Source organism: Arabidopsis lyrata (assembly GCF_000004255.2).
Source record: "Arabidopsis lyrata subsp. lyrata unplaced genomic scaffold ARALYscaffold_6, whole genome shotgun sequence".
NCBI classification, from domain to species: domain Eukaryota; kingdom Viridiplantae; phylum Streptophyta; class Magnoliopsida; order Brassicales; family Brassicaceae; genus Arabidopsis; species Arabidopsis lyrata.
The window spans coordinates 24146015-24160734 of NW_003302550.1; the positions used below are offsets into that span (position 1 = coordinate 24146015).

General features: G+C 34.7%; 3 protein-coding genes across 3 annotated transcripts; 1 reads left to right on the plus strand and 2 right to left on the minus strand.

Annotated features, from left to right (window-relative positions):
* Window positions 1-5428: 5428 nt before the first annotated feature.
* On the plus strand, window positions 5429-6097 carry LOC9311029. Its single transcript, XM_021020236.1, has 2 exons — window positions 5429-5520; window positions 5626-6097. Exons 1-2 carry the CDS (start codon window positions 5429-5431, stop codon window positions 6095-6097), a joined length of 564 nt encoding a protein of 187 aa, XP_020875895.1.
* A 98-nt stretch (window positions 6098-6195) lies between these two features.
* Window positions 6196-8961, minus strand: LOC9308947 (protein S-acyltransferase 18). Its single transcript, XM_002874916.2, has 9 exons — window positions 8672-8961; window positions 8283-8396; window positions 7847-8182; window positions 7693-7761; window positions 7519-7590; window positions 7307-7435; window positions 7135-7215; window positions 6894-7064; window positions 6196-6814 (listed from the first exon to the last, which is right to left on the minus strand). The coding sequence occupies exons 1-9, from the start codon at window positions 8717-8719 to the stop codon at window positions 6308-6310; spliced, it is 1527 nt and encodes a 508-aa protein (XP_002874962.1). The 5' UTR covers window positions 8720-8961; the 3' UTR covers window positions 6196-6307.
* Window positions 8962-10123: 1162 nt separating this feature from the next.
* LOC9311030 (probable WRKY transcription factor 47) lies at window positions 10124-14246 on the minus strand. Its single transcript, XM_021023686.1, has 6 exons — window positions 13904-14246; window positions 13748-13819; window positions 13244-13399; window positions 11667-11924; window positions 11465-11578; window positions 10124-11034 (listed from the first exon to the last, which is right to left on the minus strand). Exons 1-6 carry the CDS (start codon window positions 14126-14128, stop codon window positions 10393-10395), a joined length of 1467 nt encoding a protein of 488 aa, XP_020879345.1. The 5' UTR covers window positions 14129-14246; the 3' UTR covers window positions 10124-10392.
* Between the last annotated feature and the right edge of the window lie 474 nt (window positions 14247-14720).

Consider the following 14720-nt stretch of genomic DNA (forward strand, 5'->3'; position numbering starts at 1 on the left):
AAACATTTACCGTCAGATACTTTCTCGTGTACATAGTTAGTAATGTACGTACATTCTTCCAAAAATCATATCTTACCTCCTGGTTATGACTCACAAATGGTTGAATGTCATCATTTTTCCAAAATGATCGACATTTTATCAATTACGTACATGTTAATTAGTATACGTACACATTTCTAATAATCAATTGAATTTTTCATGTTAGCCTCATAGTAAGTTGAGTGTCATCAACATTTCCGACATGTCTTATCCCATATTTCTCAACACTAAAATCAGTCCACTCGTTGTAATGTAGTCTTCGGCACTACCACTACCGTATACGTAACAAATTCACCTTCGCATCATGTGTCTCGTACACATTCTCTAGTGTACGTACATTGGAGCAATCCATGTTGACACGTCCAGGTTGAATTCATAGTTAGCTGAGTGTCACCCAAATTCGCACTGGTTTCTCATGTACGTACACGTTGACTTGTGGTCATACACTCTGCCAATAGACGACTGAATTCCCCTGCCGGTTCCAGTCGGTGGAATGTCACAGACGTCCTCCTCAACATGGCCAACTCCATATTCTTCTACAATCAAATCATTCCACTTGTTGAAATCGTAATCTTCACCACTACCTTCACTGCCGTCTATAGTAGGGTCGAGAGTACTTCCCGCACTATAGCCACCACTGACATCGTCATCTTTTTCAATGTTTTCAGCGCTGTCATTCAATTCTTCCCCATCTACCTCTTCGTTCTCCTCATCCTCTGAATCTTCATTTGTTTTTTCATCATGTACGTCAGTTTGGTCATCTACATCCGCATTAGTGGCAGCTACAGTACTACTGAAAGACACAAACAAGTTGACACTTGGATCCCCAACACGAAGCAGGAAGAATGTATCCAAGCTCATTTGATTGTCAATGTAGATAGGAGGGCGTGTACGTTCTATCATAATTGACATATTTCCCGGCATCCAGTAACTAATTATTGGCTGCCATTCTTTGTACTTCAAATTGAAAACCTCACATAATGTACGTGTCAAATCCGTGTACGTCATGTTTTCCCTAACACGTACACACCGACCATAGCTTCCTTTCTCAGGTTCAAATTTCCATTTTTCTTCTGTTACTATCCAATCACCAACCATAATAAATACTGGAATCTCCATTAACATCCTGTATCATAAATTCAGGAGAACCCCATTAAATGCAACTGAGAACAACTTTTATACCTCCAACTAAAAAAAGACTTTGCAACTACACACTTAATGCACATTGAATCTCCTCATTTAATATTTACTACAGAACAAATATAGAATTAAGAGAGTAATATATCAATTTTCTGCAGTTTTGTATCCAAATCAATTTTGTTTTCATTGAAAGTGTATGTAATAACTAAAATTTATATTTACAACTTCATTACTTACCACGGTCACTGCTTTCTCGCTGGAAAACTTTGTTAAACAACAAGATCAAAATGGCCTCAATCTCATTCCTTCGTAGATATTTAGGGGAAGTTTATGTTTTTTCTTATTTCTCTTTACAAAATCTAAACAGTGTACGATTTTATGATTTAAGAAGATTAAAATAAGATGTAATGATGAGTTTGCATTGATTATAGTTGGAATGAGTCATGTCTCAACTTTTTCAGCATTTAAACCATTTCTGACACCATATTTTATTTCTTTTATTCGTTCGCGGTACACTGTACACCCGACGGAAATATTAAAAAACTAAACAACTGTAGCTAACGAGATATTGTGTACGTAACCAACTCGCCTGACGATTTCGTTCGCTGTCACTGTACACCGGTTCGGCTAGGCCTGGGCATTCGGATTTCAAATCGGATTCGGATCGGATATATTCGGATTCGGATAATTCGGGTATGAGAGTTTATTATCCGTTCGGATTTTATGATTTTTCGGTTCGGTTTCGGTTCGGATATATTCGGATTCGGATAATTTGGGTAGGAAAATTTATTATCCGTTCAGATTTTATGAGTCATCGGTTCGGTTTTGGTTCGGATAGGTATCGGATTCGGATCGGTTTTCGGGAAAAAAAACTTAAAAATAGTTCAATCTTAATAAAAATTAGTTTAATCTTACTAAAATTTGGTTAAATTTTGCAAAAATATGTATAATTTTTCCCAAATATAACTAAATTTTGGATATTTAGGATATTTTTGTTATTTGCTATAAAATTACAACTAAATATAACTAATATTTTTGGATATATAATTTTTATTTCCGGTTTTCGGATATCCTTTCGGTTTTTGGTTCGGATCGGGTTCGGTTCGGGTAATTCGGATAGGAGAATTCATTATCCGTTCGGATTTTGTGACTATTCGGTTTAGGTTCGGTTCCGGATTTTTTGGATCGGTTTCGGATCGGTTTTCGGATTTCGGGTTTTATGCCCAGGCCTAGGTTCGGCTACAAGGGCATTTTCGTCAGAAATTGACAATAATTGTCAAATGGTGAAAGACTTTCCCCACTTTGTCAAACCCTGAAAGAAAAACTTAAAACTTGGACCTGGCCGTATAACTAATCATTATTATTATTTTATTAAATTGAACCACTTGTAAAAAATAGTCAATTATTTAATTCTTTAGTGTACCAATCGGCATGATCCATTTATGAGCTACATCATTTTTTATTTCCACTTTCATATTCGTTATATTGATATAAAATCTGTATATATCTAGGTATGTTGGTTTTGATTGATCTAAGCAGTATCCGTCTTCAATTAACAACCTAATTTTTTACTTTATGATGCAGATGCTGAAGATGACAGAGAAGAACAAAGCTGAGATGCAGATTTATTGGCAGCGTCACTATGATGAAAGATTGCCTAGGAACGGAGAAGATGAGAAAGAGAAGATTCGAAAAGTTATCGATTCAGAAGTAACAATATATAGTGGTGGTAGTAGAAGAAAATGTTTTCGCTAAATTATTTTATTATTAGTTAGAAAAAAAAGTTGGGAAAACTAAGACAATTGCCATTTTTTTCCAATTTCTTGTTAATCTATCACAATTGAAAAAATCTTTCTAATCATACCACATTGTCTTTGCGAAGTTATGTTTTTGCCCTCACTTGTTGGAGCAGTTATCACGTAAAACGAAGCGAACGAATTGACTTTTCTGAACTGTTTTGCTTCCCTATTTATCTCTCCTCCTTCGAGACACGTGCGCTTTAACCGAGAAACATGATCTCTCCTGAAACTAAACAATTAACTTTCTTTTTTGTCTCGATATCTTGTCCTCGATTGGAAATTCTCTGTTGCGTCTAGATCTTGTCTCCGATTTCATCATCTTGCTCTATTATCATGAATCCCACATTTTATCCACCAATTGTTCTCGTTTAAGGGTTTTGAATTTTATTTAGATTTCTCATCATCTATTTTGGTCCACAGATTAGTTGAGCACTATTGTCTTCACCTACCAGGATTATTGAACTTTTTTTCCTTCTATTGCAGAATAACATAAAGATCCAGTTGTCCGTGAGTAAATCCAGATCTTTGGCGGACAAAACTATATCATCTGGCGATGGACAATCAAGAGAATTAGATGATAAAAATCATCACGCTCAATTTTTGATCTAATTATATTACTCATTCGATTTGAACTTGTCTCCAAACAAATTCTATTACCTATTCGATATGAACTTGTTCCCGATCTAATTCTATTATTCATTCGATCTTAACTTGTATCCGATCTAATTCTATTAGCCATTCGATATGAAATTGTCCTCGATCTAATTCTATTACGCATTCGATCTAAATTTGTCCTCGATCTAATTCTATTACTTATTCGATCTGAATTTGTCTCCGATCTAATTCTATTACTCATTCGATCTGAACTTGTCCCCGATCTAATTCTATTACCCATTCGATCTGAACTTGTCCTCGATCTAATTCTATTACCCATTCGATCTGAATTTGTCCCCGATCTAATTCTATTATCCATTCGATCTGAACTTGTCTCCGATCTAATTCTATTACTCATTCGATCTGAACTTGTCCCCGATTTTAATTTAATTTTATCTAATATATTAAGAAGGCAATTAATGCCCTAACCCTACTCTATTAATATATTATTTAAATATAATTATAAGCAATTGTAAACGTGCTGTATTTATTGCAGTCTGCTTCCTCTTCTCTAGCTAGTGTCAACTTGTCCATTTTATCTGACACAGAAGTCTATCACCATCAAAGGCAATTTTGTCTATAAATTCGCATGTGTCAATGAAATGTGGTAGAATCGGAAAACAATTTCTAATTGTGGTAGATTTCGAATGCCACTTCTCAAAAAGTGGTACATTTTGCCAAATTCCCTAAAAAGTTTTGATGTAATTTTATTTATTGTTATCTTTTAATCACAAATAACTAACTTAAATATTTTTGAATGTTTTTACCAAATTCTGATGAACAGTATATAGTGTTGGCAACATTTCGTATGTTAGTTAGTTTACTATAAATTTAAAATGTGTAACTATGTCGTGTTCATACGTGGTATAACTAGCTATCAGGTTTTATTTTATGTTCTCTAAAATCTGAATCATGAAACAATAAACAAATGATAGTCTAATTTGTTTTTGTGCGAGTCATGTGCTTGTTCGATTATGAATCAAGTAGTATTTAAGTATAGCTTGTCACTCTGTTTCCATGTGATTATAGTCAACTATTTATGATTCGAATAATGTCCATGATATACACATCTCGAATCTCTGTTTTTCCCCTGTTTTCCTCTGTTTCATCAAACATAACAACTGGATTAACCAAACTCAAGTCATATTGAATTAGCCATATAACACTCATACATACCTTTAAACCCCCAAAAATTTGTAAGGAATTTACTCAAGGAATTAGCCATATAACTATTTCCTTTCCGCAGCCTAAAACTTTCAATAACAACAAGAAGAAAAGAGAGAGAGAGATAGATGAATAATGTTTTCCGTGATTCGAGAATTTACTGTAATTTCCCTAATGGAGACTCGAGAGCATGATCATCGACTAGCCATAGACCATAGTCGTGGAAACGTTTCATTTTGTTGTCGTAACCGATAATGTAGTTATTGTGGATTATGACATGTTTCCCCTTTGTCTTTTTAACCCATGTCTCGTTCTTGAAGTACAATCCTCATGTTGGGAAAGCTTTTTGAGAGAGAAGTTGCCAATCCCAATCAACTAATTACTAAGATCACAACTTGCACAAAGAAGCCAATTTTGACGCAAAGAAGAATCTTCTCGGGCATATTACCTTTTAGTGATTTTAAGATAACTTAACACGCAAGAAGAATTCACGTTAAAAAAAATTAATAAAAATGTGGAGTCAAATCATCGGAATTAAGTTAAATTCAAAATTTGTATTGGAACTAATTAAACTTGAAAATTGATTTACAATTTTATGCATGATTTAAATTTTTGATTATGGTTATGGAAACATGGCTGAGAACCAGAACCAGTTTTGTAGAAAAGAGACTGATCCTTCACTCTCGGCTCAAGCCATGGGGGAGCATCAGCGGATTGAAACCTCTGTTCCATACTTGGCTCAACCATATGATCAAAATCATCACAACGTTGAGAGTTTCAAGGAAAACGAATACGCTTACGACCATATCATAAGTACAATTGATTTTGAAGGTTTAGCAGAAGTCACAGATCCCTCACAACTTCCAATGGAGCTTCAAGAAGAATACATATTGGGTCATCAACATCAACACTTCTCAATGGAGCAACAACAAAACCAGATTACTGGACAAGCCACACATCTCTCTTCACAGCTTCCAGTTATGATGAATCAAGCCGTAGATGAACCGCATTATTGTCATCAGCCATATCATCAGAACAATGATCTTTCAGTGGTTCCTATGGAGACTCAACAACAAGACAATGTGGTCGGAAACTTGGCTTCTCAACTACAACTTGAGGAACAAGACAATGTTCCGGTGGTGACTATGAATCAAACCACAGAACAGCAGCAACCTTGTGAACAAGCCACTACTCACAACGAATTGATAGAAGAGATGGATCCAGAGATTGCTAGTTTATTACTTGGACAAAACACAACAGAAGAAGATGCTAATTTTTTGGCTACATTAGGAAACTTTTAGTGTTATGTCTTACTTTTTAAAAATATTAATTTATATTCACATTTTGGCACCTCATGATGAACATATTTATATATATACTCTGTATAAAGTTGAACAAGAGGAGGCAAAAGTTTAAGCAGATCCTAAATATTTCTCAGAGACCACAAACAACCAGAAAATAAGTAACTGAACTGAAGAACAACACCCAAAAATTAAACAGTTTCTTTTTTTTTATCTTGGTGATGCTTCACTTCCATCTTGTTTTATTACAGAACACAAAACCTGTCTTGAGATGTAACTTTCAAGCTCTCTAGAGACTTCAGTTAGCTTCAAGTCAAAGTTACTTCTGTATTTTTGCTTCGGTGATGGCACAGTTGAAGATGAAGAGCCTGAGAACCTTCTTCTTGGGCTTGAGAATCTTCCAGGTGAAACCTGAAGCTTTACTGCTGCAGTTGTTGATGGTGGCAACACAGTGTTGTTATTGTCAGGATCTAACAAAAGTCCGAATTTCGTCTCTAATGGAAGTGGCTTAAGGGAATCTTCTTCAGCCCCGGAAACTGGTTTCGCCTTCCTCAGTCTTTCCTTTGCTTTCTCAGCTGCTTGTAGAGCCTTTTCACTGCTTAATGTTATCAGTTTCCATGGGTTTATGCTTACATGAAAACCCGGTTTCTTGTTGATCACCGTGGAAGAAGGTGAACGTTCATCTCCTTCTATTTTTATCGACAGTCTATGCTGATTCTGTTAAAACATAACAAAATCTTTGAGAATTCCTGAGAGTGACAACTTGGAGAAAAGAGAAGTTGAATGATAGAATCACCTCATTTGCTTTCCTGCACATAAACTTGGAGATAAGCGTTGGTCTTGATCTTTCCGGCGAATCAAAATCCGAGCTTTCATCTGAAGATGAATCTAATTCATCAAAAGGATCCACTTCCGTAAATTGATTCTCCTCCCTCATTGCTAATATATAGTCATATGTTCTCATCCCCTGCAAATATTTGAGCACTACTTGTCAAATAAAGAACTCTAAATCAAATTTGTTCTGCTGCAAGAGCTACCTTTCTTATGAGAACTACATGGAAGAGGAAAAGCTGCCCCATGGCGGCTGAGCCATAGGCCGTGAACAAGACCAAGATAATCTGTAATAGCACAAAAACATTATAACCTCATAAGCAAAAAGAAGTTGCATTAGATGTGATGAGGAAAGAAAGCAAATGTACGAAATTATACAGATATTGTAGCAAGAGCCCATTGAGGGAACTCTACATAAAGCCTTCTCTTCAAATCTATTTCCATCCCTTTCTTGTCCACAAAACATCTGACAAATACGGCAATGGCAGTTCCACCCTCTATTATTAGCTGTTGCAAGAAAAGCCAGTCTATATCAATGAACCAGAACTTTTCAGGTTTATGTTTGAAGTAGTTGAGAGAGCAATACACACCATGAGCAAGACGAAAACCATCAGGAGTATGAACGTCGTGTAATTCTTTTTCCCAACGCAGTTATTAAGCCACTGAGTACACCACATATCCACAGAGAAAACTTATGTATATAGATCCAAGACAAAACAACTGTTTCTGAAAGTGTAAGATTCAGCAAAACCCCAAAACCTTACCCTGCAATGATGATCAAACCCTTCGACACACCGGTTACATGTCCTGCAATGCTTACTGCTGCGTTTAACCTAAACAAAACACACAAAGAAACGTCTAAATAAGTCCTAGCTTTCATGAAAAAAGTGAGTGACAATGTGATACTAGTGCACAAACCTCTAAATCACAAAGTGAACAATAAGAGATATCATCTTCTTCCTTAGGATCTGGTGTAACAGAATCATCATCTTTCATAACAAGTGGAAATGGAAGGAGTGGTTCTAGCTGCACACTGCTTTTCCATGGATCCAAATACGTACGCCTGAGAAAATTTCTCAAGATCTTTCTCTCTAATCTCCTGAAAAACCTCACAACAACTTGACTCAAAACAACTTTGAATCTCAGCTTCATCAAGACTGCTTTGGATTTAGCCTTTCTCTTTTTCTTAGCACTAGTCTTATCCGTAGGATCAATCGCAGTACACCTAACGAACAAAACTATAACCGAAACCGCCTGAAAAAGGAAAATTCTCAATAAACTCAACACAGAAGTTCTTCAAGATTCTATGACAAGAAGAGAAGTTAAACAAATACAACTTCTTAAGCTTACTTACCACAAACGAGTAAACCGAAAGAAGCGAGATATTAGCTATTCGATTCCCCAGGAAAAACCCGAGGAAGACATAAAAGGCTGCCACCAGAACACTATATATAACAGCTCCCACAATCTGCACAAAGCAGTAACACAGCTCAATTTTAGTAACCAAAATCAAAAGAAGAGAATCTGCTACCGATTTAATCAAAAGTCAAGATTTTTAAGCAGAATCAGAAATCCACAAAGTAGTTTTTCCCAACTACACAGCTTACACTAGCTAATCAAGCTCACTAAACACAGAAATCGATAGATCAACCCAAAACTGAGAGATTCTCAAGATTTGCAAATAAAGTAAGAAACTTTCTGAAAAAAGAAGCTGAATAAATTGATAGTTTCTGATTTTGAAACCTGTAATGGGTGTAATGGTCGTTGCCAACCATGGCGTCGTCTCGTCATTGTAACTCTAAAAAGTTTTGATTTTTCAGATCGAACAAATCACTCAGAATATCTTCATGAGTCCATGGCTCCTCTTCTCAGCTTCGGAAAATTACGGAGACAAAGACTACTTTGGTTTTTATTCAAAGGGATTACTAATTAATAATGAATGTTTGTGTTTTACTTTCTTCTTTTGGTTTTGTGTTTTGTTTGTATTAGAGGAAGAGAGAGAGACCCCAACGGTCGGGTTTTCAAATTTTGAAGTAACGCTCGGATCTGCTTTACTCATCGGACGACTCTTGAGCTCTTTTAACGTGACGGATTTTAATTGCCCCGTTTATGTTTTAAAACGATATTGGGCCTGAATTGGCCTCCTTTGCATTTTATGGGCCGCTTTTCTTCTTGTAGATGTCAAATACTGTTTATACACATTACTTTGTTCGTTTTGTAATCATTGGCAACAACTACCAACGACTAAAAATCATATTTTTATTTAGTGATCATTGACACTTCGATCAATGACTAATCTAGTTTTGTTTAGTAGTCGTAACTTACTAAGCAGAGGCGGATGCAGAGATAAAATTTATAGGGGGCAATATTAAATTTTTCAAAGAGTTTGAGGGTCAAAACTGCAAATAACAAGGGGCATAACTGAAATTGTTTAACATTTGCATTAAAATTTTAAAAATTAGCAGTGGCATCTGCCCCCCTATTACACTACGTGGATCCGCCATTGTTACTAAGTGATATGTTATAGCGATTTACTTGTGTTTGTTTATAGTCACTAGCGGTACTGCTGATGACAACAAATTTCAGTGATTCATCGCTAATTTAAAATTTAAAATACAAAAAAAAAATCAGCAAATAAGATTTTTAGTCGTCAGTCGCTACAATTTTTTTGCGAATGAATATATCATTGTGCTAAGAACATGTGCAGTGGGAGGTTCTTACAAGTGTTCTCAAGAATATAAAAAATGAAAATAATAAAAAGTAAGAGAGAGACATGAGCATGGGTTCTCATATGAAAACTTTTGAGAACATCTTGAGAGACTCCTGTCACACATGGCAATATGCAATTGGTTTTAGAAAAAATTTATTACTTAAAATTTAATTATACAATTAAACTAATTTATGTATATTATAATAATATATTTTGAGAAACTTTAAGAGAATCTTCCACTGCATATGCTCTAACAACTCGAAGATGCACAAAATTTAATTATTGTTATGGTCATGAACAACTGCAGTACGAACAATAAAACATATACAGTATTGATCCTTGTCGTCATTAGTACCCTTGGTTATTATATTTAATACCTCTCCGGATATCTTATTATCAGTAGATATAACAAAATTGTTACTCATATTGCATATTCTTTTTTTTTATTTTTTTGGTGCATATTAAACATATATATTTAAGATTATTATCTTTAAGATATATACATATACAGAGTGTGATTCATAAGAACTAGGAAGATAAAAACATTCACCGCTCGTTCTTTTAACATGGAAACAAAAAATAGCCAAAATTGAGTCCTGTAAAAAAAACCTATAAGAGCTCTGCCCTCTCCCTCCATATCGTTCATATATAATGTACACCAAAAAACTGAAGATACATATAATATATAATATATGTGTAATAATAATATATATGATAATAACATATATATATATAAGAATATAATAGTACTAAATTAGTTTGTAGAGAAAGTGGTGCAAGACTGAGGAAGCTGTGGCGAATCTCCGTTACTGCTCCCTCCACTTTTCGCATCAACCTTATTATTATTAATATCATTATTATTATTGTCGTTATTACCTCCTCCGATAATGTTTGAGATCGCCGCCGCAAGGGCCGCCGTGAAATTCGGATCCATAGCAATCGCAGCCCTAACTGAATCGACCATTTCACGTGGTGGGGCTTGTGGGCCAAACAAATTAGGTATTAATAACTGCTGGTTATTATTATTCATAGACCTAATTTGATTAGCGTTTGGTATAAACGCGGCGGGACCATACTGGCTCAGAAACTGCTGTGGCGGTTGTAGCGGTCGAGGCGGGTTGGTGAGGTCTAAGGTTATGGTGGGGAAAGGAGCTGAGGCGGAGAGTGTGGCAATTGTGGAAGTGTATGGGAAGTTATGGTAGAAGGAAGATGATGACGTGGCGGAGGGGTTAGAGAGTGTTTGATGGAGGTTGCTGGTGGTGGAGCCAGATAAGAGCATGGCGGCTGCAGCGGAAGTGGTTGCAGCCATGGCGGTGGCTGACGGTGGAAGAGGATGGTTATGGTTTCCTTCGTACGTTGTGGTCAAGATAGTTGTATCCTCGGCGCATCGTTGGACCTATTTACATAAAACATTTGGACCATCATTTGTTACGTAAAACACATTTGAGTATTCTTTAATTATATGTCGCACTAATCAATAATTATAAATCAACTAGTAATCTTGTCATTCATTAGTTTTAGCGTCACTTTGTTAGCATTTGAAGTCAAACTCCTATAGTGCATGTAGTTGACCCAAGAAAAACAATACTTTTTTTTTCAATACTAATAAATCAATACAATCATATATGTAAAAAAAAAACATTCATTTGAAAATATTACTTATCAAAATTATCATATTCTCTATAAATTCATTTACAATTCACAAATAACTTAATTTTATTACGTATAATAATATTTTCGAAACAAATAAATTTGTAAATCGGACTTATTTCTTAATTATATTCTAACATGATCTTATAAGGGTGTAGTCAAAACTTAATTCTAACCTGTTTACGGACAGGACATCCAACAGCCATAGTGCAACGATAGTAAGCTCGAGGACATGGATTTCCTTTTGCCATTTTCTGACCGTATTTTCTCCATTGACATCCGTCATTTACCTATTAAATAATAATATTGATTTAATTTTCATAACATATATATATGAAAATAAAAAAATAAAAATATTGGTGACATATAGAAAGTTACCGTAGTGGCATCAGATCTAGCTCTAACGGAAACCCTAGCTTTTCTAAAGGGTAATTGATCATGAGGGTTTTGTTGTTCTTCATGATTAGTACTCTTGGTTTGGTCTAGTCTTGGAGTTTTTGGTGATCCTCGGTGCATATCATGATCATCCACATCGTCCGGAGACCGTCGTTTCAAGGTGGTGGCCGGAGTTTCATTGTTCATATCCAATGGTCTTCTGTCCTCCAGAGCTTGTGAGGAACCAGCTTGGGGTATAACCTTTTTTCCAAACAAATTTGTAAGAAAGATATCTTAGTTTTTTAAGAAAATTGAAGTGAAAAGACGTTGAAAGGAAATTCACCCAAACAATACCGTAGTCAGAGCCGGCGCTTGAGGGAAGCATGTGAGGCACATGCTTGCGGCCCTCCATAAATATATAAATTTTTGGCCCCATTTTTGACTAAAATCTTATGTAGCTATGTTGGTTAAGTATAGAGGTTTGGTAACTAGAGGTGGGAGATTCGATTTTCCCAAGTCCTAATCATTTCAATTAATTTTAATTTTTGTTTTTAAGGTAGTTTATAGGCCATAATTTTTTTTCGGCTTGTGGCCCAATATTCTTTAGAGCCGGCTCTGACCGTAGTATCGGTAATTAATTAATTAATCTGATCAACGCATAGTACCGATCGATGCAAAGACAAAATAACACATTAAAACATACACACGTATATATAATAGAAATTTGATTGCCTACCACATATGATTTTACCTCTGGACGTTTTAAAATATTAAAAATCTAAGGCAAATTAAGAATCATATGATGCATATACAGATTGTCGACAAAAAAAAAAATATGATGCATATACATGAGCATACCTAACTATAAACAAATAGGGAAGTTCTTGTTTGTAGCTTCTAAAAGAATAAAGGTTTTTTTTTAGTTTGAAATATCTCAGAAAATAATCCAAAACTTAATTCTCCATTTAATATTAAGTTGTGAAACAATTTTTTCTTTCATTGGCTATTTGTTTCTTCTTCTTCTTCATATTTTATCAAATAAAAGCTGTGCATGCGCGTATTTATCTTCCTTATGACTTTTAATCTGGGCATTTAAGATGAAAATTTGAATACATTACATAGCTAAACTACATCCATTATTTAAGCATATTGCGCATAGTTGTTTTAAATTTTAATTGCTTTTGAGAAAAATAAAACTAATAGAAAAATAAAATTTTGTAACCGGATAAATCCTACACTAAGAGCATACACAGTGGTGTAACTCTGCATCGGGTGTAAGTAATAAAAAAAAGGAAAATAATGAAAAAGTTATCTTAGAAACGAAACCCGCGTGTAGAGTTACACTCGGATGTGGGAGGGTTTGGCTTCTCACTTTCTCTCTTACATTATTTTATTAATAAAACCCCACTAACACACACCCACCCACTTTTATCATTGGCTATGCTCTAAAACCTAAACTAATCTCGGTACCGCGAAGACCAATATAAAGGACTTAAAAAGCCATATATACCATTTATTATTTTTAATCGAAGTCCTGTTATTATTATTATTATTATCGTTTTTATGATTTTATCAAGTACCTCATGTTGTTTATGAAGACCTTCCACTTGTGTTTGTCTTGCCAACAAAACTCTTCTTTGGAGGTCATTGTAACTCTCACTGACCTCATCTAATAAATGCTTCAGCTTGTGATTTTCCTCGTTAAGCCTCTCTAGCTCCAATTTCAGTCTACTAATCTGCAAATTGTATATTAATCATAACCGCAACTACCAAAGTATAAATCAAACAATTCATTCAATAAGCAACCTACAATTTTATATACGGAACTGAAAGATGACCCAACAAAAAAATGTGTATATACATAAATGCAAAAGCGCATTTAGATATATAAACTCACATGATCGGATAATCAATTGTGTGTGTCCACAACAAAATTTACTATCTGATTTTTTTTTGTTAACAAATACAAATAGTTTGGATATAAGTGAATTGTTCTTAATACAAACACTGAAAGTATGTTAACCAAAGAGAAAACACTGAAATTCTATTGAAGGACAAGAAACTAACAACTCATAAATACTTACTTGGGTTTTGGTTGTGTCATCGCCATCATCGCTTGATGTTCCATGACATGAATTTACCAAACCTAATCCATCCTATTATGCCATGGAATTTTATTTACTTACGTTATAATAACGTCCAAACATATATTTATTCATATCTATAATCTAAAAACTTACATTAAAACCAGATGGTCCAATGATCGACGTCGTTCTCACATGACCAAGATCGCTCCGGTGACTTTTGGCTGCGAAGAAATCAACTTCTTTGATAGACTGCTCTTGATGATGTTCCTCATCCGGAGACTCATTCGTTTGATGATCCTTTGAGTCGGAATCTCCCTGGAGAAATTCACCGGAGTGTAAGAACGCAATTTCACGGCGATCTTGAATATGTTCTTCCATTTGCAGACAAAGAGAGATAGAGAGAGAAGAAAAAAAAAAAAGGTCCCTATATATAAAGACTAAATTTATGAGGATAAAGTCTTAGCTAAAGGTTTCCATTTTCAACGAGAAATCACTCTTTTGTCAAATGTTACACATACATAAATGACCAAGCAACTCTTGGGTTTAATTTTATATTAGTTGGTTGGTAATTTCCGGAATTGCATAATAATTTAGTTTATACTAATCACGTAAATTATGCGAAAATGCGAATTTTATTTAGTCATTCTTATGACAAACGTAAAATAAAATTTTACAGCGTTGTATTTTTAATTTCTATTTGATAAATTTTGTTTTGCTGTCAAACATTTGATATTTATGTTTATATGATCTGTTGAAAATTATTTGTGATAAGTATCAGTCTGACTCTTTCTTTTAGCTTTTAATATAGGAAGATCTTGAGTGGTTCTTAAATGTCAGATTTGATCTCAATATTATATGTCTTTATTGTTTGTTATTTTTTTTCTTTCTAATTTTGTTTAGAACTATTAGAAAATTATACTATATGCAGCCAGAATAAATGCCTTTGAGATTGATTTATTCCTCGATATAT

Coding starts and splice junctions, on each gene's coding strand:
- LOC9308947 (XM_002874916.2), bottom strand. CDS start 8,719: ATGACGAGACGACGCCATGGTTGGCAACGACCATTACACCCATTACAG. Junction 8,183..8,282: donor TTTCGGTTTACTCGTTTGTG/GTAAGTAAGCTT, acceptor TTCCTTTTTCAG/GCGGTTTCGGTTATAGTTTT. Junction 6,815..6,893: donor TGTGCAGGAAAGCAAATGAG/GTGATTCTATCA, acceptor ATGTTTTAACAG/AATCAGCATAGACTGTCGAT.
- LOC9311030 (XM_021023686.1), bottom strand. CDS start 14,128: ATGGAAGAACATATTCAAGATCGCCGTGAAATTGCGTTCTTACACTCC. Junction 13,400..13,747: donor ATGACACAACCAAAACCCAA/GTAAGTATTTAT, acceptor TACAATTTGCAG/ATTAGTAGACTGAAATTGGA. Junction 11,579..11,666: donor CTAGATCTGATGCCACTACG/GTAACTTTCTAT, acceptor ATTATTTAATAG/GTAAATGACGGATGTCAATG.
- LOC9311029 (XM_021020236.1), top strand. CDS start 5,429: ATGGCTGAGAACCAGAACCAGTTTTGTAGAAAAGAGACTGATCCTTCA. Junction 5,521..5,625: donor CATCAGCGGATTGAAACCTC/TGTTCCATACTT, acceptor AATTGATTTTGA/AGGTTTAGCAGAAGTCACAG.